This window comes from Colletes latitarsis, chromosome 4, assembly GCF_051014445.1.
Source record: "Colletes latitarsis isolate SP2378_abdomen chromosome 4, iyColLati1, whole genome shotgun sequence".
Classification (NCBI taxonomy): Eukaryota; Metazoa; Arthropoda; class Insecta; order Hymenoptera; family Colletidae; genus Colletes; species Colletes latitarsis.
Window position 1 is genome coordinate 29,463,696 of NC_135137.1, and position 27,465 is coordinate 29,491,160.

The 27,465-nt window shown below is 34.8% G+C and overlaps 1 protein-coding gene across 4 annotated transcripts in view; it reads left to right on the plus strand.

The window, feature by feature from the left end:
• Rhogap102a (Rho GTPase activating protein at 102A) overlaps nt 1–27,465 on the plus strand; it is a 61,046-nt gene that overhangs the window by 10,428 nt on the left and 23,153 nt on the right. For all 4 annotated transcript variants that reach the window (XR_013079602.1, XR_013079603.1, XM_076764496.1 and 1 more), the window contains exons 2-4: nt 5,055–5,211; nt 7,997–8,113; nt 20,578–20,759. Coding sequence is in view for 2 of the 4 variants with exons in the window: in XM_076764496.1 (XP_076620611.1) it covers nt 5,055–5,211; nt 7,997–8,113; nt 20,578–20,759 (456 nt within the window). In the remaining 2 variants the exon portion in view is untranslated. The remainder of the gene's footprint in view (nt 1–5,054; nt 5,212–7,996; nt 8,114–20,577; nt 20,760–27,465) is intronic.

Consider the following 27,465-nt stretch of genomic DNA (forward strand, 5'->3'; position numbering starts at 1 on the left):
TCGCACATTTACAAATCATATTCATCGAGAAAATATTTAAGGAAAAGTCGTTTTCTTTTACAGCAGAATGAATAATAAAATATCTTCAGTTTCACTTTGATATGCTTACGTCCACCTTCCATCGAGCCGATCATCGACGGATCTCCTTGATCTACTTGCGCCTCAGATCCTCATCAAGATCGAGCAGTCAAAGTTGACCGCGTCGTCCACGTCCTCGCCGCGGAGATTTATTCCACGATCTAAATCCGCGAAATTTCGTACGCCCACGATCCGCGGCGGCCTGTATATTTATTTACACGGCCTAGGACAACCGATGATACCGCATCATTTCGCGCTCGACGACACAAGAGTAACGACACAACGTTTGATAGATCGTTGGGTGCGACTGCGTTTTGGCAGTGATCCTTTCGAGAGAAACGTGCGTGAGCCTCCCATTCTTCTGCTACCCACGTGTCGCGATTATTAAGTGGATCGATAAATAAATTCTGCGGCCGGTCTGTCGGCTGTGTAAGGAAATCTGGCGACAACCGAACTCTGTCTGCTCCGTCGATCCAAGAAAATGGCACCTACGGAATCGTGATTACGCATCGATCCGACCGCGAGTCGATGAGTCTGTTTCTTGTTTTGGCATCGACGGTGAACGGTGCTCGCGAATATGTAGCGTAAATAAATTGGTACAAACCTTGACAGAACTCGTTAAAAGAAATAGGAACGTCTTGGTAAAGGTACGCTTTAAAAATTATTAATTGCAAAGATACACTTTTTAATTTATGCGGAATAATGTCTGATCGTTTCGTGGGTTTGTTTCACTTTTTATTAGAGATATTTTTATCGAGGCTCGTTATGTTGACAGTTACATTAAAATACTGTATTTCTTTTAATTAGAATATATATAGAATAAATTACAAACAAATTTATATTAATATTCCCAATTAGAAACACAGTAAATCATTCTAGAAAGATGGTATCGATAGGTAAAATTGAGAACTATTACTTCGATCCTATGTATTCTATCATAATATTTATCGTTGTTTCTTACTATAATAATTAGTTTACAAAGGTCAACTTTGATTCACGAAAAATAATTCACAGAAAATAGTGAGAAAGACTCAAGTTTCTCTATTAATTGTGGGTCCATTAATTTATAAATTTACTGGCTGAATATTTATTAAACCAATAGTTTCTGTATACATATTTATTAACTACATATGTTTTTTTACAAATAATTATTCACAATGTTAGCATTTATAGATAATCGAAATCAATTAAAATAGAACAATTCTTTGTGCAAAAGTTAACAGGAAATATACAGTAAATATTTTTGTAGGAAGCTTCCTTTTCGATATAATCGAAGTTAAAAATAATTTAATATATAATTTAAAATAATACAATTCAATTATAACTTGATTTAAGATCATCGAAGATGTTTGTAATGTTTATATACAATATATAAAGGTAATTTTTAAATAACAAGTAATCGGAAACTCGTCATCAAAGTGAAATACCGAATTTGTTTCGTTATTTTAATTCACAGTGAAAGTTTGAATATTTATATCGCCAGTGCACAATTTTAAAATATCTTCTTGATAATTTTTATATTTCGGGTTACATTTTATAATCTTTTATCATTCTTATATACTTTGTAGAAATACAGTCTCTAACTTCTTTCTTAAATTGAATTCTGTTTGAAGAAAAAGTCTTATATAAAAGTCTTGACAATAATTGTCTTAGGAATCGGTTGCTTGAATTACCATTTTATCCCTCGCGTTGTGACGTTATCGAGTGTATTTATTTTTACTCGTCTAACACCTTATTGTAAAATTAACGTTTTCAGTAACCCAGAGAGCGTATCTTCGTTTTATCCGTGGATTAAGCTATCGCGAAAATGATATATCGTTCGCATTAATTTAGAAATATTTCGTGGCTGTACGCGGTAAGCTCGAACTTTATTGTCTTTTGTAATTGCCGCTATAAAGAGAGATAAACCGGACCTCCGCTGTTCTTCAAATACACCGAATCCAGGAACTGGCCACGATAATTTACGCGAGTTCTGCGCGTTGTTCCTGCAACCGTGAAATGGCAATCGTAAATTAGTAGACATTGGTTGTTCCCAGGCGAGGAAGTCGCTCGATAATACTCGAACTAGAAATTGACGGGGAGCCAATTCATTACATCAGACACACCGAATTTTCCAAGACACTCCTTGAATGCGATAAAATACCGGTATTTTTAGATGCTCATTTTATTACCTTTAAAGAAATCGAATGTTTCAAATATCAGCATCATCGAAACAACATTGTATCACAGATGAAGTATAGAATAGATTATGCACCTTATAATTTTTAAAATAATCTTGTGAACTATGGCCAAACAAATTACTGAAATCGATAAAATTAGCAAATTTGCAATCCTTTTCCCCTAACATGATATACAGGGTTGTTATTATTAACAATCTTATTCGATATATAAAGAAATTATTATAAATTTACAGTCGTTAGATTTGTCTTACCTTTTCATAGATGGAATTCAAGTTCCATCGATCTTCCTTTTACATTAGGTTATTAAACTTAAAAGATAAAAGGAAGCAAAGTTTCTTTGATCTCCTCGTTTAGTTCTGCCAAGCAATTATTTTAGTATAGAAAACAGGTGAAGATTGGGAGACACGCGACGCGACGCGATGCTTAACCGTGTAGCAGGTCTTTGGATCGTATCGTTTGCCCATTGGTAACGCAATTCTTCAGAAAAATGGTTAACTTTGGTTAAAAAAAGGTCAGCAGTGGTCAGAAATGGTCAAAAGTGATCAACAGTGGTCAGCAATCGTCGTCAGTGATTAGAAGTGGTCAATAAAGTCCAGTGGTGGTTAGAAGTGATCAACTGTGGTCAGTAGTGCTTAGATATCAGTGGTCAATAGTGGTCAGCGAGGGGTTAGAGGTCCAGTGAGCATCGTATCGTCTTTCCAAACTCGTGGGTTGTCTTTGGAATGAAACTTTCTGGACATGTCGTACCGCGATTAATTTTCCACGAACAGTAATTTCGTAGTTCTATATCCAGGAGATTTTTAATTCGCAGCAGCCTCGTATCTTATACTTGTAATTTCATTCCCCGGGGTAACGAACGTAATGTTATTACGCCAACTATTAGGTGAAAAAGGATAACGAAAGCTTCATTTATTACGACAAACAGTGCAGAAAATTGGTATAGCTCTTCATTAACAACGAAATAATAACGAGTAATAAAGGAAAAGTGGATTCAATATCAATTACATAATATTTTCATCGTTAATGACGAGAATTATTAAGCTCGCTTTAATATGCTTTTATTCATTTTGTAGATCTTTTTTTTTAATGTACACTGAAGGGTTTATTTTTATCTCTGTGTCGTAACATTCTGGAAGTTAGTTTTTTTTAAATTAAACTTAATATGCAAAAATATAAAACCATTATATTCTATAACACAAAGTTTTTCATTTTTCTCTCATTTTATCTCAATTTTAGAACACGAAAATGCATCTCTTTTAATATTGTATTTCACTTGTTACTTTATATTCGTTGTACAATTTCAGCAATTTAATTTCAATTGGTCTCGACACTAGTTCATTTTATTTGTAACCTTATTTTTTGTTCTTTTGCAACCAACAGAAACAAGAAAGGATAGACAGATATCGACGTTTGTCTTATTTGTACTTCTTACTCGAGGAGTATCTTTTATGGTATACTTCAAACTTTTTGAAACCCTTATCCCATGTTCTTGGAAAAGTCTCATCGGAGTTTCTTCGATGCGTCTTGACATTTTCATTACAGACATGATTACAGTTCGAACTGATATGATAAAAAGAAGAAAGGTAAATACCTTCTGAAAAGAACAATAGAAGAAGTTTTGTATTGCATTTATAATTACAAGGAGTTTCTCTGCCAAAATTGGCTTTAATTGTTTTTCGAGCAAAATAATCACTATGCAGATTTAACTACTTAACTTTACTATCTTAAATAACTTTTAATTCAAATTTTTTTCAAGAAAATTATTTCAAATATTTGCCTATGTCTAATTAAAGGTCTGAATATGATTGCAAATTTAAAAAAATGAAATCAATATTTGGAAAATTCCTGTTATTTGATGTAGTGAGTTCTAACGTAACGACGTATAATACTAATTTTTTGACCAGGGTTCAAATCCCGTCTAAACTTATTTTTAATCATTCAAATATATTACTAAAATATTTCACTGTTTAAAATAGGTATGAAACATGTTATTATTACTTAGCTTAGATAAAAGTGCAAGTTTCTAATGAATAATAAAAAACAAATGGTTGAAGTTACTCAATTCGTTAAGAGCTGTCCAAATAATAAATAATTTATATAATTTTCCATTAGAAAAAGAATCTTCTTCCTTCTAGCAGTCGTCCCAAAAAAATTCGTTCCACGTGGAGAGAATTTCGGTTTAACCATTTAATCTAAAAAGAATGAGGTCAATATCTTCATTCATTTCTGAAATAACAGTTCGTAACACTTTATTTAGACCACATGGTTCGGCAATTAACTTGAGAAATATTTCAGATGATAAAGTTAGATGTTTCACATGCATATCAAGTTTTTACAGTTCGTTACAGCATTTGTGACACAGTAAAATATTGTAAACAACGTTAAAATATCGAAAGTTTGTTTTTAATAACGTTCACAAAGTGTCAGAGTAAATTATAAATAGACTGCGAATCTTTATGCAAATTCATATTTTTATTAATAGAATTAATGAAATGGGAGCTTTATAGAGGGTTGTCTCAACCCCTAAATATAATAATTTGTATTTTACTTTAAGTATTTCTTATATTTTTGCATATTAAGTGTGTTCTGTAGATTTTTGGGAATTAAAATTTCCCATAAATGCATAAACATCCGCAGTCTATTTGTAAAATTTGAGTCACTTATATTAGTCGTGCAGATTACCGAGTAATAATTAATCTTCCGTGAACGATGCTTGATCTTCCTCAAACTAATATAAGTCGGTACATTATAGTAGCCAAGGAGGATTTTTCAGAGCGTGTAACTTTTATATTTCAGGGAAAGTGCATGTGGGCGGGCACTGCAGGACGACGAGTCACTCTGCAGGACACTCCATTGAGGTCACTGTCAGAAGTGGAGAGGAAGGTCCTTTGCAAGGTGGCCGTCGCTAAACTTCAGGCCCTTAATTTAGGAGTTCATATCAGGCCACCGAGTGGTAAGTCTTTTAATAATTTTAAAAAAAGTAAGTGCACTGGATCTCGACACCGACCCATTCGTCGATCCTCTCGATCTATTTCATTAACCCTTTGCACTCCTATGTCGAGTGTGACTCGACATCAGTTATTATCTCAGGAGCTCCATTTTCAAGTCCAAACTAAAGAAGTATCGTACGAATTTGTTTGTTCCTCTATTTGCTTAAATTACCCCATTTTTTGTTGGACGCTGCTGGTAACAAAATTGGAATATAATTCGGAATGCAAAGGGTTAATACGATCATTAACGATCTGGCAAAAGCATTATCTTTTTCTTTATTTTCAATAATCGGACGGTTAAGGAAAACTAAAATGTTGCGTTCCCTGTAAATTAATTAAAACAATCGTTCTTGCAACACGTAATTTATACATTCGATCAATTCAAATAAATAGAATCAATGACCTTCGATTTAAAGAAATTATTTCAATTAGAAAGTACCAAGATGTCTCCAGTAATCGGATTTTTTAAATTAAACAAATAGTTTCGTAACGATCGTTTGTTTTTTGAGTTTTGATCTGAGAAATAAATAAAATTAGAGGGCAAACGGTATTAGAAGTCGTATAATCTTATAATATTTGTTCATATATCGTTCAACATAGTGTTTCGACGATTGGAATATTTACTTTATGTTTACCTCATATTCTATACATTACAAATTAATTAATTTTTTATTTAACGACTTTATTCGCTAAAAAAAAATAACACAAATCCAAGTACACGAACACATGACGTACACATCGAGGTGAAAGGTCGAGTGAATTGTTGGTTTGTATCCAAACCTTATTTTCACCGTTTCATACGGTTCGAGATTTAGGAATGTCCGAGTATTCGCGTTCTTTAAATTTAAAATAGACAAGAATATTTCCTTCGCGTCTCGATGGCGCCATGAAATAATAAAAGGAAGCCCAGAGGGACCGTGCGAATTGTTGAAGGTCGATTCTTTCGGAATTCTTCGAGGAAATCAGCATCTTATTCAGAACGTCGAGGGTGAAATCTCAGCTTGGCTGTTTCTCGGATGATTGACATGTTTATGAGCGTAAGGATCCATTTGCTTTGCCCTGTATCCCCAACGTTGGAGTATCCTCTTTCCTAAAGAATCTTGTTTTCGTTCTCTTTCGCGGCAATCCGTATACCACTCTTTAACGAAGCTTTTAGGAATCGTTAGGAAGATCTTATTACCCTCGTTTACGAATTCGAGGGGAAATATCGTGTAATGGACTCGGGATATGAAATATTCATCGTGGTCGTAAAGTCGTCGTAGCACCAACCGAAGGCGTTTATTAGGGTTTATTAGACAGTCACGATATTTATTATAGTATGGCGACTTCTATATTAGCAGAATTTGCGTTATTACATTTTGTTTTTGAAGGCTGGTCCCTGTTTTGCTTTATATTTCAGGATATGTACAAAAATCATGTGTACAATGATTTCTATATGTGTTTATACATCCCACATTGTCTTTTCCTATCTAAATTAATTTTCAATATCGTTTCTGAAGAGTATCAAAAATAAAATGTTCCAAATAGTTGAAACATTAGAAGCATTGACGTTATTATATTTTCTTTTTTTGAAGGTTGGTCCTTGTTTTGCTTTATATTTCAGAATATACAGGGTGTCCGTCTAATGGGAGATTCTAGAGGCCAAAATAAGACGAAAATGAAGGATACTAATTTATTGATTGAGGCTTCGTTAAAAAGTTATAGAAACATTTTCACATAGTATATTTTCGCTAAAGAACTTTTTCTCGAAAGTACGTAAGATTTTGGGGGTATTTGTATTCACCAAAAATGATTGAAATTGACTTCTGCAACCGAAAATAATTTTTTCAGAATGATTTGAAATTTTTCAATTTTCAGGATAACAGACAGTTATGGTCAGACATTATATTTTCGGTAATGAATTTTTTTCTGGAAAGTGCATAGGAATTCGAGGGTATATGTATTCACCGAAAATGATTGTAATTGCCCCCCACACCCAAAAATAATTTTTCCAGAACGATTTGAAATTTTTTAATTTAATTTTTTATTAACTTTTTAATGAAGTCTCAGTCAAGAAATTAGTACTCTTGATTTTCGTCTTATCTAGCCTCTAGAATCTCTCATTAAAATTTTTCCCAGGTTTGGCCAAACACCCTGTATGTGTTTATACATCCTTCATCGTCTTTTCCTATGTAAATTAATTTTCAATATCGTTTCTAAAGAGAATCGAAATAATATGTTTTAAATAATTGAAAACCAAAATATACAGACACGTGACAGTATCCCTCTATTTTTAATTTCAAACTCACAAATTTATCGCGATCTATGTTTCAAATAGAGAATCGATAACGCCGCGTTATCGATACGTATCGATGCGTTCACCAGCGATTCAGAAGTCGTCGCGATGCTCGCGAAACGCGTACATCGAATGTCCTGGCTCGCACATTTCGCAATCTCGTGCGTAAAATTTTTCTGCGGTGCCCTGCGGTCGTTGACGTTACTCAACAATCAAGAAGGGATCGCGTTTCCACTTTTCTCGTGCACGTTCCGCGTTTCTTTGTTCCACTTCCGTATCCAAGCGGAAGTGGATCAATGAGACCACAATAGAGACAGACATCACGAAGACTTCTTATTCGAAACGTGCCTCTGTACGCGCGAATCGAACGAATCAAACGTCGATTTCGCGAATGATCGATGTCACCAGCAAGATTCGACGAAGACTTTGGCCTGTGAACGGAGAGTATTTCATATTTTCTTACCCGTTTCCAGAATCTCTCGGCAGCAGCGCGGTTGCCACGAAGCCCAAGAGGAGAGCGCCTTTGTTGAAGAGGAAAGCTCTCACGACAGGCTTCTTCGACAACAAAGGAAAGGACGATAAGGAAAAGGGTAAGTGGGAAATGTGAATTAATCGAGTGGCTTCGTTCCGTGTATTTTTCTCATAAATAATCTAATCAAGGGCAGGCAAACGAATCGATTTTTGGGTGTGTTGTGCGCCAGTTTCAGGGACTTAACCCCTTTCCGTACTTTAACTCTTTGCGGCACAGGATTTGGTAAAATTGGTATATTTTTATTAACCCCTTAACGCTCATATTTTTCGGGTTAACCAAGAATGATCAGTTTATTTTATTGAATGTGTTTCTAAAAATGCGGGTTTTGTTCATTACAATGTTTTGTTCTAAGGTATAATTTGGAGGAAACCAAATATTATCATCCCTTAAACCGTTAGATTAAACAAATATCGTTTTTCAAAGCAGTTAATCTCGGGCATGAACGTTAAGGGGTTACTAAAGGTATCACATAATGTAAAAACATAAAAAAACATAAAAAAGATTGTCGCAGTAAACCTTCCTGCAAGAATTGATGAACATTGGCATGTTGAATGTTGCCAACGCAAATGAATACATTTGTAACATTTGTCGAAGATATTACCAATTGCTTTACGTAAATAAGACGAAATATAAACCTATGCAGCTATTGCAATATTTCGAGGTGGGACTAAAAATGTCCCACCATGCATTTCGGTGTATCAAAAAGGTGGGACACTTTTAATTCCAGCGTGCCCAAAGAGTTAACGAATCTCACTCGCGATGAAGATTTTGGCCCAAACACGAGCTAGATTCGCGAATAGAAAGTCGGCCCAGACGTAAACATCACGAGCCAGGCTCACGGACAGCAAATGACGATGCTGATTGAGTTTTAGTTCCTATCGGTACGCCGCAAGAGTCGGTCACGATTCTTATCATCTCTGTTACAAAGCAGTTTAGCATCAGTCTGGTATGTTTACCTCACGTTGACGCCTAATAATTCTATTGTGATTTTTTAACTCTATACATACGCGTTTAATACGTTGACTGCCAGACTAAACCCCTCAAATTGTCTACGAATATTCTTTTTTTGGACAATTGGAAACTAGCATATCCACAATTTGTCCTAGAACTTATTTTTACAGCCTCTTTAAAATTTAAGTGTCCTATCAAGATTTATTTTCTTTAAGATCTAGTCTTGAGAAATAATTTTTTTAGCTCATCAGTAAAAATTTATGTGACCCATATACAGGGTGTTCGGTCACCCCTGGGAAAAAGTTTAATAGACGATTTTAGAGGCCAAAATAAGACGAATATTAAGAATACCCAATTTGTTGATGGAGACTTCGTTAAAAAGTTGTTAACAATTAAGTTCAAAAATTTCAAATCGTTCTGGAAAAATTATTTTCGGTTGCGGGGATTAATTACAATCATTTTTGGTGAATACACATACCCCCAAAATCCTACCCACTTTCGAGAAAAAAATTCGAGTAAATGCTGAAAGTTTTGGGTGAACAAAAAGACTTTCGAATCGTCTTGGAAAAATTATTTTTAGTTGCAGGGATAAATTACAAGCCTTTTTGGTCAACAGACATATCCCCGAAATCCTACTCAGTTTCGAGAAAAAAATTGTTTACCGAAAATATAATTTTTGGCCAGAAATGTCTGCCTGAATTTTCATGCGAATCTTTAAAACGTCATAACTTCTGAACGAATTGGACGATTTTAATGTTTAAAAAAGCAAACTACGCGTATTTTGATGGAGAATATGTAGAAATCGCAAAAATATTCGAAAAGTTGATCCTTGACCCCGCAAAATGAGAAAAACCCCATAAAGAGGGTCCAATTTTCAAACAGCCATAACTCCTATAATTGTGAATATATTTCAATGAAACTTTTTCCTGAACTAGAGCTCATGGATACCTACAAAAAAGTATTAGACAACTTTTCTGTAGGGCATCAAACAAAATTACTAAAAATGAAAAAGGAATTTTTAAGAACAATCGACAAGGGGTAGGGTAGATGCCTAAATTTTTCGACGAAAAAAAAATTTTTCAAATCGTTCTAAAAAAATTATTTTCGGTTGTGGGTGTCAGTTACAATCATTTTTGGTCAATAGACATCCCTTCGAAATCCTAACTATTTTCGAGAAAAAAATTCGAGTAGGTGCCTAAATTTGATGAAAAAAAAAAATTTCAAATCGTGTTGGAAAAATTATTTTCGGTTGCGGGTGTCAATTGCAATCATTTTTGGTCAATAAACATACCCCCGAAATCTTGCGCATTTTCGAGAAAAAAATTCAGTACGGTCGGAACTTTAAACGTTAATAACTGTTTAACGAAGTCTTCATCAACAAATTGGTATTCTTGATTTTCGTCTTATTTTGGCCTCTAGAATCCCCCATTAAAATTTTTCCCAGGGGTGGCCGAACACCCTGTATAGGTGACGTGGCAGTCAATGTGTTAAAAGACACATAATAACTTTATCTTTTACTGGTAACTTAGTCTTATAGTAGTCGAAATAGATCTAAAAATAAATTAAAACAGAATCTACCATAAATCTAACAAAGTTTCTCGTAACATATCTCCCGTAACTTTGTTAGTTACGTCATGGACAACAAAAATAATTAAAGGTTTGCCTAAATATTGATGCTTCCGTCAACGATGAATGTGACGTAGGTTGTGGACCGGGCGTTAATCTTTATTTTAAAACTCGTAGTAAATTCTCACAGTTAAACAGTTGAATTTTTGTGCAGGCGTTGATTAGAAGTTCCCTTACCGCTAAAAGTTGAATACGGTTTGAAAAAATAAATCCCGGGTAATTCGACGTTAAATCAATTCTCGGATTCCTCGTTGGAGCTTCAAACACTCTGCTGCAATAGAAATTCACTCGATTGAATAAATAATTAAATGTGGTAAATTAAGTGCGCAGTTTAATGTGTGGAAAGCGGCACAAGTTAACGATCGTGAGATTTATGGGCCGATTATTTGTTTGGAGAATAACTAGTTCAGCTATTTTCAGGTGCGATTCTGTTTGCTGAAGTTCGGTAGGAGTGCTCTATCATTTTATACGTTTACGACATCGCCGCGTGTACGTATTTCGATCTAGTCGAGCCGTAGGAAAGCCAAATATTATGGTTGGGACAAATCTTGATGTTGTTCTGCTTCTGTTTCCTCGTTTTGAATTCCATTGCCGATAATTACGTAAATCGAGACCGAAGATCTTCCATTCCAACGATTTTTCCAGATCGAATTATCCAATAATTTCCTTTTATTTTCACTGGTACCGTGCCTTTCTGCAAATCGAAAATGCAACATCTTTTTTTCTAAACGTCTTGAACGATCTTCTTTTTCGCTTTTGTCTTCGTTATTAAAAAATTAGAATCTTGACAATCAAACTTTCGAGTCAATCAGAATTTCAAGGGAAAATTTAACTGAAACAAAATTTAGAAAAGTACTGTAATAATGTTGGAAACATAATCTTAAATTAATAACTTTGGTTAATAACATATCGTATGAATGAATATTTGTTTAAATCTTCGAAACAAATTTCTCTGGTGACTTCTATCTTCTGTAATGTAATTAAAATGAATGTAATGTTTCAGTTCTTTACATTGTTATTTGCATTGATTAATTTTCTAGAAATCGTATTTGTTTTACGTTTCTCTCATACAATTTTCTCTAGAATATCCATTTTAATTAACGTTTGTCTTATTTTCGTTTAGGAGCTTACCACTGTTGGTATAAAGACTGTCTTATTTTGAAGTTTCTTTTCTCTCGAGAAATAATTTCTTGCCATTTTATCCCTGTTGTTTAATCATATTCTGTCCAAAGGAATACATTTTAAAGCCAACTACGGGAGAAGTAATTATGCACTGTGTTGGCGTTTCATTACCTTTTCTGTTTGTAAAGCACTCGCGCCGGAATATTTCAGATAAAAATGGGAATCGATGCTGAAAAGAGCTTACGCTCGCACCGTCGCTGAATAATCCTAATCCAGCGACGCGCCTGTGCTGCAACAGCTTCGTAACCTTTCTTTTGTGTTCACCCCTTGTAATGCACATTTTTCTTTTTATGTGCAAATATATAGAGCCAGCCATGGAAAGCATTGCAAGTTCATTTCTTCATGCATAATAATTAATGTAGCACTGGAATTTTATTTTTCATATTTTCCGATTCAGTTGATTTTTTGTATAAGTAATCAAATATTATCTGATTTCAACAAGATGAAATGGCAAACTTCGTTTACATTTTTAAACTGAATTGAATATAAGTGTTTTTATAAGACATCCACCTTTAAACCTGACCATGAGAGAGTACAATTATTTATAATCAACCTTTTGAATGAAAATTACAGTAGAACCTTGATTTTCTGAATCCCTATTAATCGAACAAATTATTTTTTCATCCGTAGTAAGCTAGTCGGTATCACATATGCAACTGAAATATTTTATTTAGTGGAAAAAAGAGTTTAAAAAGTATAATTAAGGTAATTGATACAAACAGAGGAGAAATGGTGGAAATGGGACGGGAGAGCAGAAGTACTGACAGATGGGAGAGGAGCAAAGAGAGGGTGGAGAGCAGGAGGGGGAAGGAGGAGTAGAAGACGAGGGATAGAAGAGTAAAGAGAGAGAAGTCGAAGCAGGGAAGGAGAAACGAAAGAGAAGGAAGTAGTGGAGTGGAGGGGGAGAAGCTGCGAGGGAAGAGGGGGGAAGATAAGAAGAAGGATGGCAGATAGGATTCTGGAATAGGGTTTGGGGAACAAGGACAAGGACTTCTGGATAAGGTTAAAGGTCACGACAGAGACGTGGTTGGAGAAGAAGAGAAAGAAAGGGTGAGAGACTGTCAAAAGGGTAGAACAGAGGGAATATGGAAGAAAAACACAGGATTATAGAAAAAGTGATGAAAATAGGAGGGGAAAGATGGAGGATAGCGAGAATTTACGCTAATGGTGATTTGGAGAAAAAGATGGGAAACATAAGGGATGGAGAGTAAAGAATAAGGGCTAAGAACAATAACTTGGGGGAGATTTTAATGAGAGGTTGGAAGAACAGGGAGGAAGAATTACAATGGAAGGAGAAGAGTAAACAAAGCTGTTATATTACCATATATAGTGGTAATCGTTAAAAATAAAATCCACATTTTTAAAGAAAAACCGAACATCGCAGAGATATAAATTCTACGCGTTAAGCCATTTTCAATTTACTGATATTAAAGTAATCATTTTTGTTTAGAACATAAAACGTTGAAGCTAATAATTCGACCACATATTTACGATTTCAAAGAAGAATCTTTAGAATGAAGAATTGAGAATCCAGGAAAGATTTTTAGATACTGTGAGAAGGATATCGACAATTTTTTAACGAAATATGAAAAAGGATGCCTGGATAGTCGAGTTGGAACGCAACGAGCTGTATGGAAAACGTGTTCGAGGGTCGCGCGAAGGGGTGAGTTTCGACCCCATGGCGGAGCTACTCCGGATCCCGATTGACGTCCGGTGTCCCCGCGGCACTTGTACCCGGCGCGAACCGCAAATAAACCTGGTATATGCGGAAATATGCACCGCCATCAAGCACCCCGTGGCTAATTTTAACCAGCGAAATTGTGTCTCATACCAGGCTGGCCGATGCTGTTCCCGCAGCCTGGTACTTGCACATGGACAAGCAACCGTTTTTTCTCTTGCGGTGGCTCCTTCTCCAACGCGACGCAGAACCTCGAGAATAATTGTTACGGGATGTACCGCGATAAACTAACGCGTAACCAGCGTGCTTGAGATCTTGAATCCTAAGAATCTTACCACGTTGGATTCATTTCTCTATGGTCATCCACAGTTGCACTGTTCTTCGCGAAGAAAATAGTTCGTAACTTCGTGGAGTTTTCCTTTAAACGAAGCTGGGTGATATAGTCAAATGAATGCTAGGAAACTAATTATTTCATGGATATTATTTGAATATTTGTGAATTTGGGGGAGTGTATTATTTTGTATTTTTTTTTATGGAGAAGGTAGGGTTACAAGATATTGAAAGGAAGATACGACGTGGCTTAAAGAGTAGAATTTATATCTGTTGCATAGTCTTCTTTACTTTGCAGAGAAAAGTAATTATTTTATGAATAGTTCGGCAATTCTACGTTAATTGGCATTTTTAAAACAAACATTTGCGAAGGAACTTTTAAGTAAAAGGACTTTATATATATTTACACAGACAAAAATGGTTTTAATGAACCATATTTCTCGAACTTACGTAACTTTTTCGAATTTGAACGTAAAATTCTACCGTGATATTTTCGAGATTTTAGCTTTGAGAAAATGGGAATATCGACTTTTTGATAGCGTAGAATGTGAATACCTTTATTAAAATCGTACGTACGAAACTTCTCGTCCGTGACCACGTTGGAACTCTTCCGAAATGCAAAGTAGCACACTGGTAAACAATACCTTTGGCTTTGTCTAATCATAAATCAAGCGGTTTTTGTTTGTTCTTATTATAACAGATTGCAAAGTTAGCTGTTGAGACTGATAGCGACGATGAGAATCTTTGTTGCAATATTACACTTACGTTTGTCAATTTTGGGATGTTCAATGATAATGGAAAGAAACAGAGAACTCAAAATATACTTTATAGTTGACACAGTACCAATTTTTGGTTCTGAAATAACGTTATTACATGGAAAGTACAAGTTAATATCATTTAAATACTATCAGTGAAAATGAAGATAATTTTTAATTTTCCACTGAAACAATTTATCTCTAACCGTGAATTTTCATTCTAGTATAATATCAGACCTCGAATAAACGAAATTAGACTTACGTTCCCACTTTTCTAGATTCAATTTTTGGTTCCAATTCTATTTTCCGTATTTTTGAAAACCATTGATGAAAACAAAGGTAAGATTATAACTTTTAGTAAAACAATTTCTGACCAGTGAAGTCCAAATTTTCCAAGATCGTATCAAATATTAGATAAACGAAATTGGAATCGTACGTCTCGACTTTTTGAAAAATTATTCGTAGGGAACATTCAATTTTCACAACAGCAAGTTACGAATCGATCGAGTACAAATATTTTTGCAATGTTTTAGAAGGGTCCAGGTTAAATTAAGGGTTCAGGTTAAATTAAATTTGTGTCGTGTTTATTTAATTGAGCAATCAGGGAGGAATATGTAAATATTTGTAACAAAGTAACGGACGACGAGGACAACGGTACCGGAAATGTTTGATCGAGCCTCCCTTCCATTTTCTGAGACGTTTACATTTCTGTAACAACGTGCAACCATCAAAGAAGACTAGAAAATTGGGTGAAACAATTTCCTGCTCGACGGGCATGTTTGCCAAATTTCATTTGGCCTGTAAGACCATCTCGAACTGTTTTCTTTGATCACCTTCGCGGAATAACGGGAATGTATGATTCCATCCTACTTTAAATCGATTTCGTAGGAGCAAGAAAGAGAATCGAACGAAGGAGAATAAAATTAAGAGAGACGAATACATTACAATATTTTGACACATCTAATATTATTTTAAAGGAAGATAATAATTATTAGAAATATATTGATTTCAATATTAGGTACGCGACGAGAAAGATTTAATATTTTCTTTATTACAGAAGACAGAGAAAATATTATCTTTTCTATGTGAAATTTAATTCTTTCTAAAATTTATTGAAAATAGTTTTCAGAATTTTTATAAACGAGGTATTCATATTAGGAGAACAATTTTACTTAAAACTTAATTCTAATGTTTATCTGTGGAAAATAGTAGTAAAGAAAAAAGTTAATACATCATTTAATAAATTTAGTATATAAACACGTCATCGTTTTAAGATGTCCATTATACTAATCAAAATAAAATAATAGTTTTATTAGCTTTTAGAATCTATTTTTGCTTCTTGGTCTTGGTAATCTTTAATCCAAAAAACATGACAATTTCTTATTAAATAAACTTACAACTTTTTAAAACAATTTACAGAATTGCTAGTTTAATATATTTTTGAGTAATGGATAAATATTTCACGAAATTATGTAGTCGTCTTTACGTGGTCACCCTGTCATAATCTCTTAACGCTTTGAAGTTTGAAACTTTGTGTTTAAACAATTGGAAATTAGCATGCTCATAGTTTGGCATAGAAATTATTTTTACAGCCTCGTTAAAATTCAAGAGTCCTATCTAGATTCATTTTTTTTAATATCTAATCTTGAGAATTAAATTTTTTAGTTCCTTAGTAAAACATTATATTACCCATATATGTATGTGTCAATTTTTGACAAATTTAAATGTAGTTAGCTATTTATAGTTAGTTATTTCTACAGCTTTGTTATAATTCAAGAGTTGTTACAATTTGTTACAATTCAATCCTATGGGTGTGTCAATTTTTGACAAATTTAAATGTAGTTAGCTATTTGTAGTTAGTTATTTCTACAGCTTCGTTACAATTCAAGAGTTGTTACAATTTGTTACAATTCAATCCTATGGGTGTGTCAATTTTTGACAAATTTAAATGTAGTTAGCTATTTATAGTTAGTTATTTCTACAGCTTTGTTACAATTCCAAAGGTGTTACAATTTGTTACAATTCAATCGTATGAGTGTATCAATTTTTAACAAATTTAAATGTAGTTAGCTATTTATAGTTAGTTATTTCTACAGCTTTGTTACAATTTGTTACAATTCAATCCTATCTAGATCTATTTTCTTTAATACCCAATATTGAAAATCAATTTTTTTAGTCCCTTAGTGAAACATCATATCACTCATATACTTGTTAATTTTGGACAAATTATATTGACATACGTAGATTGAAAATGAACGAGAATCAAATTGAAAACGTTGAAATTACCAGCAGTTTCCCAGATTACGTTTCGTCAAAGCGTTTCGATACCGAGTAATTAAAATTGAAAGCACAGTAATTCGATGGAAACAGAAACGGGACCAAAATGGCGTAGAAAGTAAAAGGTCGTTAGAGATGGAAAGTGTTGCGTTTGCGGTGTCGAGGGGTTCCAGGAAAAGGCTCGTTCAAGTGGGTCCATTGTCGCCTTCTGAAAGTGGTCGACGTTCCACGATGAGAGAGCTCGTTTGGAGAGGCTGGGATGGCCCAGATTGTGGTCTATAATCGGACCGGTATAGAGACACGGTTTGTTGCCTTTCGGTTTTTAGCTGGCTTCGGGACGGTCGACTACGTAGACCGTACCCCCGCGAAACTCTGACATATTCGATCATATGAGGGGGAACGTCACTTAAATGACGTCCTCTTTTACACCACGTTCGAGCCACGTGAGCCTCGTACACGTGTCTTCCACGAAGCGGAACGCATTTTCCTCGTTGCTCGCTTACATACCAACGATAAATAAGTGCTTCTCATAGGCGTTTCATTCGATCGTTCATCAATATTTTCAAACTTTATTTCTTTTCTCGAAGTTATCCCAAGTTTTCCCGAAAAATAGTACAGTCAATATGTAAACACATGGTTCGTTGGTCGATGCTTGCGTGATTCTATGCAATTATTGATTATTCGATTATTCTTTCTTTGAATCTTCTTTTCTATTATTTTGGTCGAATTATGTCTAAATTAGCTTTTGGTTGTTTGAATCGCGTTGATATCTTTAGAAAGCTATTTAGACCGCATGTGACCGTACGATGGCGCTTTACGTTGGAGTACTGGTTGACCGTAGGGGAACCCCCCAAGTGAAGCTCACCACGCGGTCACGGGGATTTCTCGTGTTTGTTGTATTACTATCGAAACAGTGTTATAAAACATCTCTTCTTCGTTACTTCTTTAATTTCGCTCTGTGGTGTATTAGACCCGAATAAATTACATTTTATATTCTATCGGACCACAGACTTATTGATTTTTATCGAGGTAAAAGAAATTAGAAACTTTTTAAATTAAAAATTCAGTTATATAGTTTTCGTTCTGCTGATATTTTTAAAATTCAGAGGTAATACAGATTATTACAGAATTGCGTGGGTCGTACGAGAAAATTTTTCAATTAATTTTCATATCAAAAGGGCAAATTAAATTTTGATTGTAATTCTTAATTCTTATTTATTTTTACAAAATATTATAAACTGGTTCTTCTGGGAGTATTCTATCTTTTTATATTTTAGACTATTAACCTTACTACTAAAGATTAGAATTGGAGTAAATACTTTGCATTTATCACATTTTTTACCCTGTATTGCACTGATCTTAATGCACAATTAAATTCTTTTATAAGTAATATACAGACCAAAAAACTATCCTATGAACTTTGAAAGAATGAAAAATACTCTGTTGATTCTAAATTTTCCTACATTAGACAAAAAAGTGAAAAATACATTAGCCCGTATAAATACATAAAACCACATATGTACACATATGTATATATACATACATGTAAAATAGAAGTGTATAATAAATAGTGAAACATATTTATACGTACACATATTCATACAATTACATACATATGTAAACCATATCCAAAATGCAATTCAAATTCTCGATACAATAGATAAAAGCAGTCATTGGAAACGTAGAAAAATATTTTCTCCATTCCACTCGTGTTATTCACCGATATTTAGAAAAACTCAAAAAACAAACAAAAGAATTCTACACCCGTTCTCGTAGCCATTTATAGTTGACTTTGAGTCTAGTGAATTCCAAAGGTTACTTTTTTTTTTTTAAATAATTGGTCGTCCGCCGTGACTATCCTTATTATATCACAACCACGCCGCTCGATACGTTTATTCTCGAATTAAACGTTATTTTTAGCGTCGTTTTCGTTTCGAACAAATTCTCGGTAACGTGTACGCGTACCGAGAAGCTGCTCGATGGAATATTGTTACGAACGCGCGTATACGTTTGGCAAGCGACAACGAGCAATTAAGGTGTAATAAGTTGCGGATCGAAAGGTGGCACGGCGCGTTTCCGCGAACTTAGCTGGACAGTGCAGGGTTCAGCACCGAAAATAAAGCGGCCGTAGCATTCATGGCCAGCCGGAATATTATCGAACGTCGGCGTCGTCGCCAGAGACGACCCGAAAGTACCGTCTAGCGGTGCTGTTTTCGAAGTTACTGGCTCCCAAACGGATCTTATTAAACATAAATTCGCATTAAAAAGGCTTTTCCGTATTCTGAGCGTCGGTAGTTGTCTGGATCTATAGCTGTCCCCGACGATTCCGTGCTTTTAATCGTCATAGTTATTTACAGACGCTAACTAGGAAGGCTGAAATATTTATAAAACATTCAATAAACCACTATAAACGTAAGATCGTTGTGTTCATTCCGCGCAAATATTTTAGACTTCGTTTTTAGTTATAGGACGTAAACGTTTTATTTAAATCGATGCTTCGAAGGCTCCTTTGAGGATAATTTCGTATCTCGTTTACTTAAACTTATAGATTATAGCCAATAGCTATTATTAATATTGTAGTTATTAACATGTAAAAGAACTTCTAATTATAAGCAAATGAGGTATAGAGTATCGTTAAGTAGGTCTTCGAATTCAGAATGTCAATGTAAATTGTTATACTTTTGTTGCTTGAATATTTAAAATAGTTTCACCTGTGATTAGGGGTAGATTTCTTTCCTGGTTATAAGGGTAATACATGAATGATTTCACTACAATTTTTAATGTAAAATTAGTAATACTCATTTTCCATGTCTGAGTTAATCCTACTATCAATATCTGCCAAATTTAAGTTCAAAGAATAAGACTAGGTCACAAGCAATCAGTATAAAAGAGTTATTTTTAAATTTTAGAAATATATACCTCTCAATTTATATTTCATTATTGGTATACATCAATATTATATAAATAAATATAATTTGAGTTATAGAGGTTCATTACAATTCGTATTAATCCCCCAAAAAAATAAATTTAAAGAAAGAATAATAATTTGTGTTATAGAGATTCGCTATAATTTGTATTAATCCACTAAAAAAAAAAACATGACGTTTCGAAATCGCTCGAAAAACGATCGAAGTTTTGTTTTTCGAACGTTGCGTTGTTATTTTTTCATTCTTCGCGTTGACTTCGCTCGAAAACAAATCTCTGTCTACCATTCGCGACGTTAACAAATGTTAGACGACTATTTCCTGCGGATTGCATGAAAGTGAATGCGAGTGAATAAGCCGTGTTTACGTGAATGGTTACGCAGCTGACGGCTCGTAGATCAGATCGGGCCTCTCGGTCGCCAACTGATCGGAAAGATCTGAAACTTATGCGAGTCGACGGCTTGCATAGAAAGTGGCATACCGACGAGCAAATTAACGCATCAATTTATTTCATTCGTGATAAAATTATTTACTCGAGTCGAGTTATTGGTAACCGTCCCTTAACTTCGATTAACAAGATCTTTATTCACCTTCTCGCGCTGAAAATTGACGGTTCGAGGAGTATTTTGTGTTTGTAAAATTCTCGAGCGAGCGTTACAGCGATTCTGGTTCTCCGGTAAACTTTCAGTTTATTTTCGCCGAAATATATACGCGGCCGCGCGTATATTTTTGTGTAATGAAGTAAGAAATATTCTGCGCGCGAAACATCCCCAGGAATTCTTTTGTTCTGTGTGTTCAGATTCGTCAGGTGGCTTGGTATTTGGCATACCGCTCTCACAGTGTTTGGAGAACGATAGGATTGCTAGAATCGCCGCTGGTGAGGTCGCCGACGTCGGTTGCCTGTCGAGGAGCAGCAGACATGGCAGCAGGACGAGCTTCACAAGCCTAATCGAACCGACCGTTGCAGCAAAGACTGACGAGGTAAGTGGATGGATTCCTGCTTCTGTCAGACAACTCGTGTGCCAACTAAATTAACCCAAACCCAGCTCAATCTAACAAAATCCCTGAAATATTTGGGACTTAAAATTACTAAACGCCTTGAAATAATAAATGACAAAACTAAATAATCAATTCGTTTAATATTATTATTAACTTTCGTAATTTATTAATCGCATTTTTATATTTGGATATGAATAAAATTTGAATATCTAAGTACTCTGTAGTAACACTACAATTGACTACAATTTTCACGTTTAATTTTGAAATTTCTATACTCTGTCGTCACGAAAAGAATTAAGTTGACAGCTGGTAATATTGAAAGACCCCTTTCGCTGAAAGCTGTTTGATCATTTTTATAAAAAAATGTGATCACATTCTCTACCTTAGATACATTTTTATTACAAATATTCTCCTTCGTAAAATGGGTAAAATATATTATGTACTCTATTAAAGACATACTTATAATACGTACATATGTATAAACAATCAACTACTTTTAATCAATAATATATTTCATCCTACTCAAAGTATGCTAAAGAGCTTACAGTCAATAATATATTGCATGTCAACTTTACGAGTGACTTGTTCTACTGCGAGATTCCAGTTTTAAGTAGTACGGGTCAACGATATGTCAGCCTAGCACCGAAACGATTACATTGTTGGAATATTTCTCGATCAAATAATCAAAACGTTCGAGTCGTTCTATATAACAGTGAAATGTACAATAATTAATAAATAAACAAGATCTTAAAAGCCTCTGAATAACGCAACGACATTATTTTTGGAAGTATCGCGATAGAACACGAAGGATAGGTGCGAAAACAGCCCACGTGGTGTAGTTTTTCGCGAGTCTGGTAACAAAGTGGCAGACACAGGTTTATTTTGGCAGCTAGACGATCGTCTTTTAGAAGCCGATCCCGCTCGGGAATTACGTGTAATAAAAGTAGATTCGCCGCTGGCTATTTACAATTCGAAATTTTATTCGCCTTTCACGACGACGACTCGTAAAGATGAGAAGACGAAGAGAACACGCCCACGCGAGGCATGGAAATCCGAGTCACCTGTTTTAGATTGACGTTAACTAATCTGCGCGCGAAACGTTCTCGACTTGTCCGATAGAGATTTTAGTGTCTCCTCGTCTAAACATATGGTCACGGCTAAAATAGATACATTACACGAATAGCCTCGTTGCTATCTTCTTTTTCATTTTTTTTTAGATGAAATACGCTCAGCTTAATACGAACCATATAACCTATGCAACGTATCTGATTACAAGGGTGATTAGCGTTTTTATAACTTTCGACCACGAACATGCAGCTTGGAACTTGCATTGCGTGGAAATTTCTATTACTTGTTGTGAATGTGAATTTTAAAAAGGAAATTTAAAAAAAAATATCTTCGAGTATTCTTTTCTTTTTTCATATAGTATTAATGAGTACCTTATTAAGTTGACCTAGATTTTAATTTTCCGAGATTTTTAAACGCTCGAGAAGTTCTTTTGAAATCCTTCTGAACGCCTTACTCAATTTCTAATTTTTAAAAACAAATTATATTATAATTCGTCGATAATGATGGATGATTAAGGTTTGGGTAAACGAGAGTTCTTTTACTTTTATTGCAATCTTTATTTACAGAATTTTCTTGAAAACTATAATATTTATAGAATTAGAAGTTTATACACAGCTGCTGCTTTACAGTTAATATTTTCACAAATTAAATAGTCTATTCACACAGTCGGAATATTCTAGAAATTGGTAAGCCGGGTGCAAAATCGAACGACAGCACGTATCACGAAACGCGGTTCTTAAAGAATCGGAAATCGTAAAAAAGATGGACTAAAACTAGAAATACTTTATAGAAATATTGGAATTAATAGATATCAGAGTTTTCATGTTGTCTATTGTTTTATTGCGAATGAAACATAGTCAAAATAAATTTTCTTTGCAGAATCCTGCATTTTAACTTGTGTGTTATTATTATCAACTCTTTATTTAATCATTGAGGTATCATATTCAATAAAAAAAGGAGAGTCAAAGTATACAAATTGAAGATAATATTAACAGAAGATAATCTTAACTTATTAAAAAATTAAATTAAAAAATTTCAAATCATTTTGAAAAAATTATTTTCGGTTGTAGGGGTCAATTACAATCATTTTTGGTGAATAGACATACCTCCGAAATCCTAACCATTTTCGAGAAAAAAATTCCTCACCGAAAATCTAATGTGAGGCCAGAAATGTCTGCCCGAATTTTCATGCGAATCTTTAAAACGTCATAACTTCTGAACGGATTGGACGATTTTAATGTTTAAAAAAACAAACTACGCGTATTTTGGTGGAGAATATGCAAAAATTCTAAAAATGCTGGAAAAGTTGCTTCTTGACCCCATAAAATGAGAAAAACCCCATAAAAGTGGTCCAATTTTCAAACGGCCATAACTTCTACAATAGCGAATATATTTCAATGAAACTTTTTTCTGAAGTAGATCTCTTAGGTACCTACAGAAAAGTATTAGACAACTTTTCTGTAGAGCGTTAAACAAATTTGTTGAAAATGAAAAACGAATTTTTAAGAAAAATCGACAGGTAGGTGCTTAAATTTTTTGGCGAGAAAAAAAATGTCAAATCATTCTGGAAAAATTATTCTCAGTTGCAGGGGTCCATTACAATCATTTTTGGTAAATAGGCATACCCTCGAAATCCTACGCACTTTCGAGAAAAAAATTCATTACTGAACATATAATGTCTGACCATAACTGTCTGTTACCCTCAAAATTGAAAAGTTTCAAATCGTTCGAAAAAATTATTTTTGGTTGCGGGAGTCAATTACAATCATTTTTGGTGAATACACATACCTCCGAAATCCTACCCACTTTCGAGAAAAAAATTCGGTACGGGCGGAACTTTAAACGTTAATAACTATTTAACGAAGCCTCCAGCAACAAATTGGTATTCGTGATTTTCGTCCTATTTTGGCCTCTAGAATCTCCCATTACAATTTTTCCCAGGGGTGGTCGAACACCCTGTATAAACGAATTTGAAACACACCAAGCACACAATCCTTTTACACAAATTAATAATTAGCAACAGAAATTATTATCAAATAAGAATCACGTCTGTCTTTCACAACCACTCGTTTCGTTCTCCCTGTTGTCTGGCTCCTCTGGTTACCCATTCCTTCACGAACAAAACACTTTCAACCCTTTTGCACATAAATTAACATTCCCCAAAACTACATGACACAAATATTCAATAAAAATCTCCTGCAATTGCGTCTGATTACTGATCGCGAGTGATAATCGTCGAAGCAGTTCCACAAATTACTTGGAGAGAATTTTGGAAACAATATCGAGGGAAAAGCGAACGTTAGCAAGGGACCACTGTACTTGTTACTGAATTTGCCACTTTGAACCAGAAAGGGTTGAATCACGTATTCGTTGTTTTGCAAAAATGAAGTTTTGGCCAACTGTCTGGCATTTTCGGCTATCGTGCGTCGATTGAAACCGCGTAACAACGACGTAAGTGCTAGTAAGTTGAAAGGGACGTCGCGTAACGGACTGGTGGCGATCATGAACGCGATCATAAACGGCGTCATCGGTTGCGTCAGAGTGTCCGCGGATCGCGACGAGAGGGCGTTTATCGATGGCCACTTGGCGAGCGAAGGGGCGAGGCGTTCGAGCAGCAGCGAGCCGCAAGTGGTTATTTTTTGATGGATACGTCAGTAACGGTACGCCGACGAAAAGCCGTTTACTCTATGTTTCGGTGGCGTGCAACGCTCGAGACGGCTGAGAACTCGCCCGTTGCCAAATCCTCTTACCGGATTTAACTAACGTTTCGTGCAATTAAATGCCAATGGTTGCACGTGACGTCACGGTGCAGTCACCATTCGATATTTATCGGCGAAAGTTTGCGTGAGATTTGAAAAACGCACAGTGTTAAATAGTCAGACGAAAGTCGAATCTCTTACTCTCGATGTACGCCTTTAGAATTTTTTATTAAAATATCACTATCAATTGCTGTATGGATATTGTATTGCATGGTTGGGGGGAAAAATTATGCAAAGGATTAAGGTGACCTTGAATTTCATAAATGTCACTTGCTTCTATTAGACATTTTCGACGTTTATCGATTTATAAACTTATAATGTAATATATTGTTTTATATGCAAGCATCGAATCTTTGGTTATTTTATATAAGATTGATGCAAACTCTTGACTTGATTGACTCGAGTCAAATTATATACAGGGTGTTCAGCCAACCCTGAGAAACATTTTAGTGGGAGATTCTAGAGGCCCAAATAAGACGAAAATCAAGAATATCAATTTCTTGACTGAGGCTTCATTAAAAAGTTATTAAAAAATTGAATTAAAAAATTTCAAATCATTCTGAAAAAATTATTTTCGGTTGCAGGGATCAATTACAATCATTTTTGGTCATTAGATATACCCTCAAATTCCTACCCACTTGCGAGGAAAAAATTCGAGGATGTGTGAAATTTTCAAACAGTAAATAGTAAATAGGCTCTTTTATTATAAATCATCCTTGACAACTACAAAAATAAAATATTTCGTTTGTCGCAGTAAACTTTTAAAATAGTATCTGAAACTAGTATTCCATTTGAAGAATACTGAAAATAGTGGGGTCTCATTTTTTAAATATTTTACTTATTAAAATTTCTTACCATTCAAGTTTAAAATCTTTTAATTTTAATTTTGATTTTTCCAAGAAATTGCGATGGATTTTTCGGAACTTGCTTCATGATGAAATACGAGAATCTATGATGCAATGATTAATAAACTGCTACGCCTTTCGAATCTGTTATTAAACTAAGAAATTTACTGTTTAATAGAATTTTCAAAATAATGTTTGCATTGAAAGTTAGAGTAGGATATTTAGTACAATGAAAATTAAGGAAATAATTTTTATAAGCTTTTATGTTTCGATTACACCTTGTCTAAGTCACTAAGACTTTCAAAACTAATAAATTCAAATAAGAATTTCATTTATGGTTCATAAATTGCTTCCCCGTTCGGATAAACTTAATAGGTGTGTACATATTGCAGGGGGAAAGAAAGACCAGTCCTGGATTAAGGGGATTATGGTACTACGAGTAAGTAGAGGGTCGAGTAATTTTGCCTTGCGAATGTCTGTCCCCCAGTACGACTTGCATGAGAGGCCATTTTTTCTCCGCTGAATAGAAAAATGAACAAACTTGAACAATATTTGACAATCTGAACAGTACCTGCGTAGTTCGAACACGCAGAGTAGAGTTTCTGACGAATTAAAGAGCTAATTTCTAGCCTGCGAAACCGTAAGCTAGACTTGAGGCTTCTAAATATTCGTTTGTTTCTGGGAAATGTTATAAATTTTAGTGGCAGTATCGATAATGGTAGATCACTAATAACGTTAGAGTAATTTTTAGGTTGTATTAGTGTTCGTCTATTTCGCTTTCTTTTCGAATCTATATTTTTGACAGCGACTTCCTTCGCGACCGGAAGTAAATGTTTTGGTTTGAGAAGCACCGGCGGCACCTGGTCGGAGAAACGAATTTTTTTTTTTTTCTTTTGCGTTCTCCGCGCGAGGAACACAAACGTTCGTACGTTATTTTAAGAGAAGTCGAAGATTCGACCTGTGGTTCTTGATTTACACGATCCGATCTAATTTCTGAGCGTTTACGCTTCTGCGTATTGATTTTTCGGTTTACGGTGGGTGCAGAATGATTTGTTCGCGGGCGAGAATTTATTTTAGACAAATCCTACCTTTGATCGAAGGCAGCGTCGTATAGCACTCGCTGGTTTTTGCTATTTTAATACATTGCTCGTGGTAAACTTAAGTTATGGAATTATCATTTACCTGCTCATACATGACACTGATTTCCTAACAATCTACGCAAAATGAATTCGCAGTATAATTAAGAAGAATGGAGAATGTTACCTTAAACGAAAAGTGTACCATTTACAACTCATTTTTTATCTTAAAATCATAACAATGAAAATCATTACAAAACTTGATAAAACATCTTTGTGTTAAAATTAAACAGTCGAATGCTTCTAAAAGTGTTTTAACTAAAAGTAAAAACTAGCAAAATATATGAAAATTGAGGAATTAAATGCTTCTTACTGTCAGAGTGCGATCGATTAAAAGAAAGTATGCACGTTTGGTTCCAGGATCGTTTTCTTTAGCAAATTACGAACATCTTTCGAGCGGGCGGATACAAAATAGCTGGATTTATTTTCAACGAGAAACTTGGAATGTTCCATTGCGAATGTAAATAATTGGAATAGCCCTTACGAGCTCACGAGTTTGTCCGTGACGCATTGTCCGTGGGTGGAATTTTTCCACCGTTGAAATAAATTCCACCGGTTACGAGCCAGAAACCAAATAGACCATGGAGCTCTTCTTTTCGTGGAAATTACGGCTGTTCGCCGATACATCGTCTATTGACCCGAATTAGTTTACAGCATAGTTGCTCGGTTCCTCCTCTATCGACTTACACGCGGTGTACTCGAGTGAACCGAGCTATCGATAGAATTTATCGAATTCTTTGCGGTTGTGGCTCTTTTGATTGTTATTAAATACCTTTCGTTATAATTTCTAAATATTATGGTGGGCAGCATAACAAATTTAATATGCTGCTCCACTTAATTTAGCTGTTTCGAGTAAGGGTTGTACGTGTCAAAGAATTTG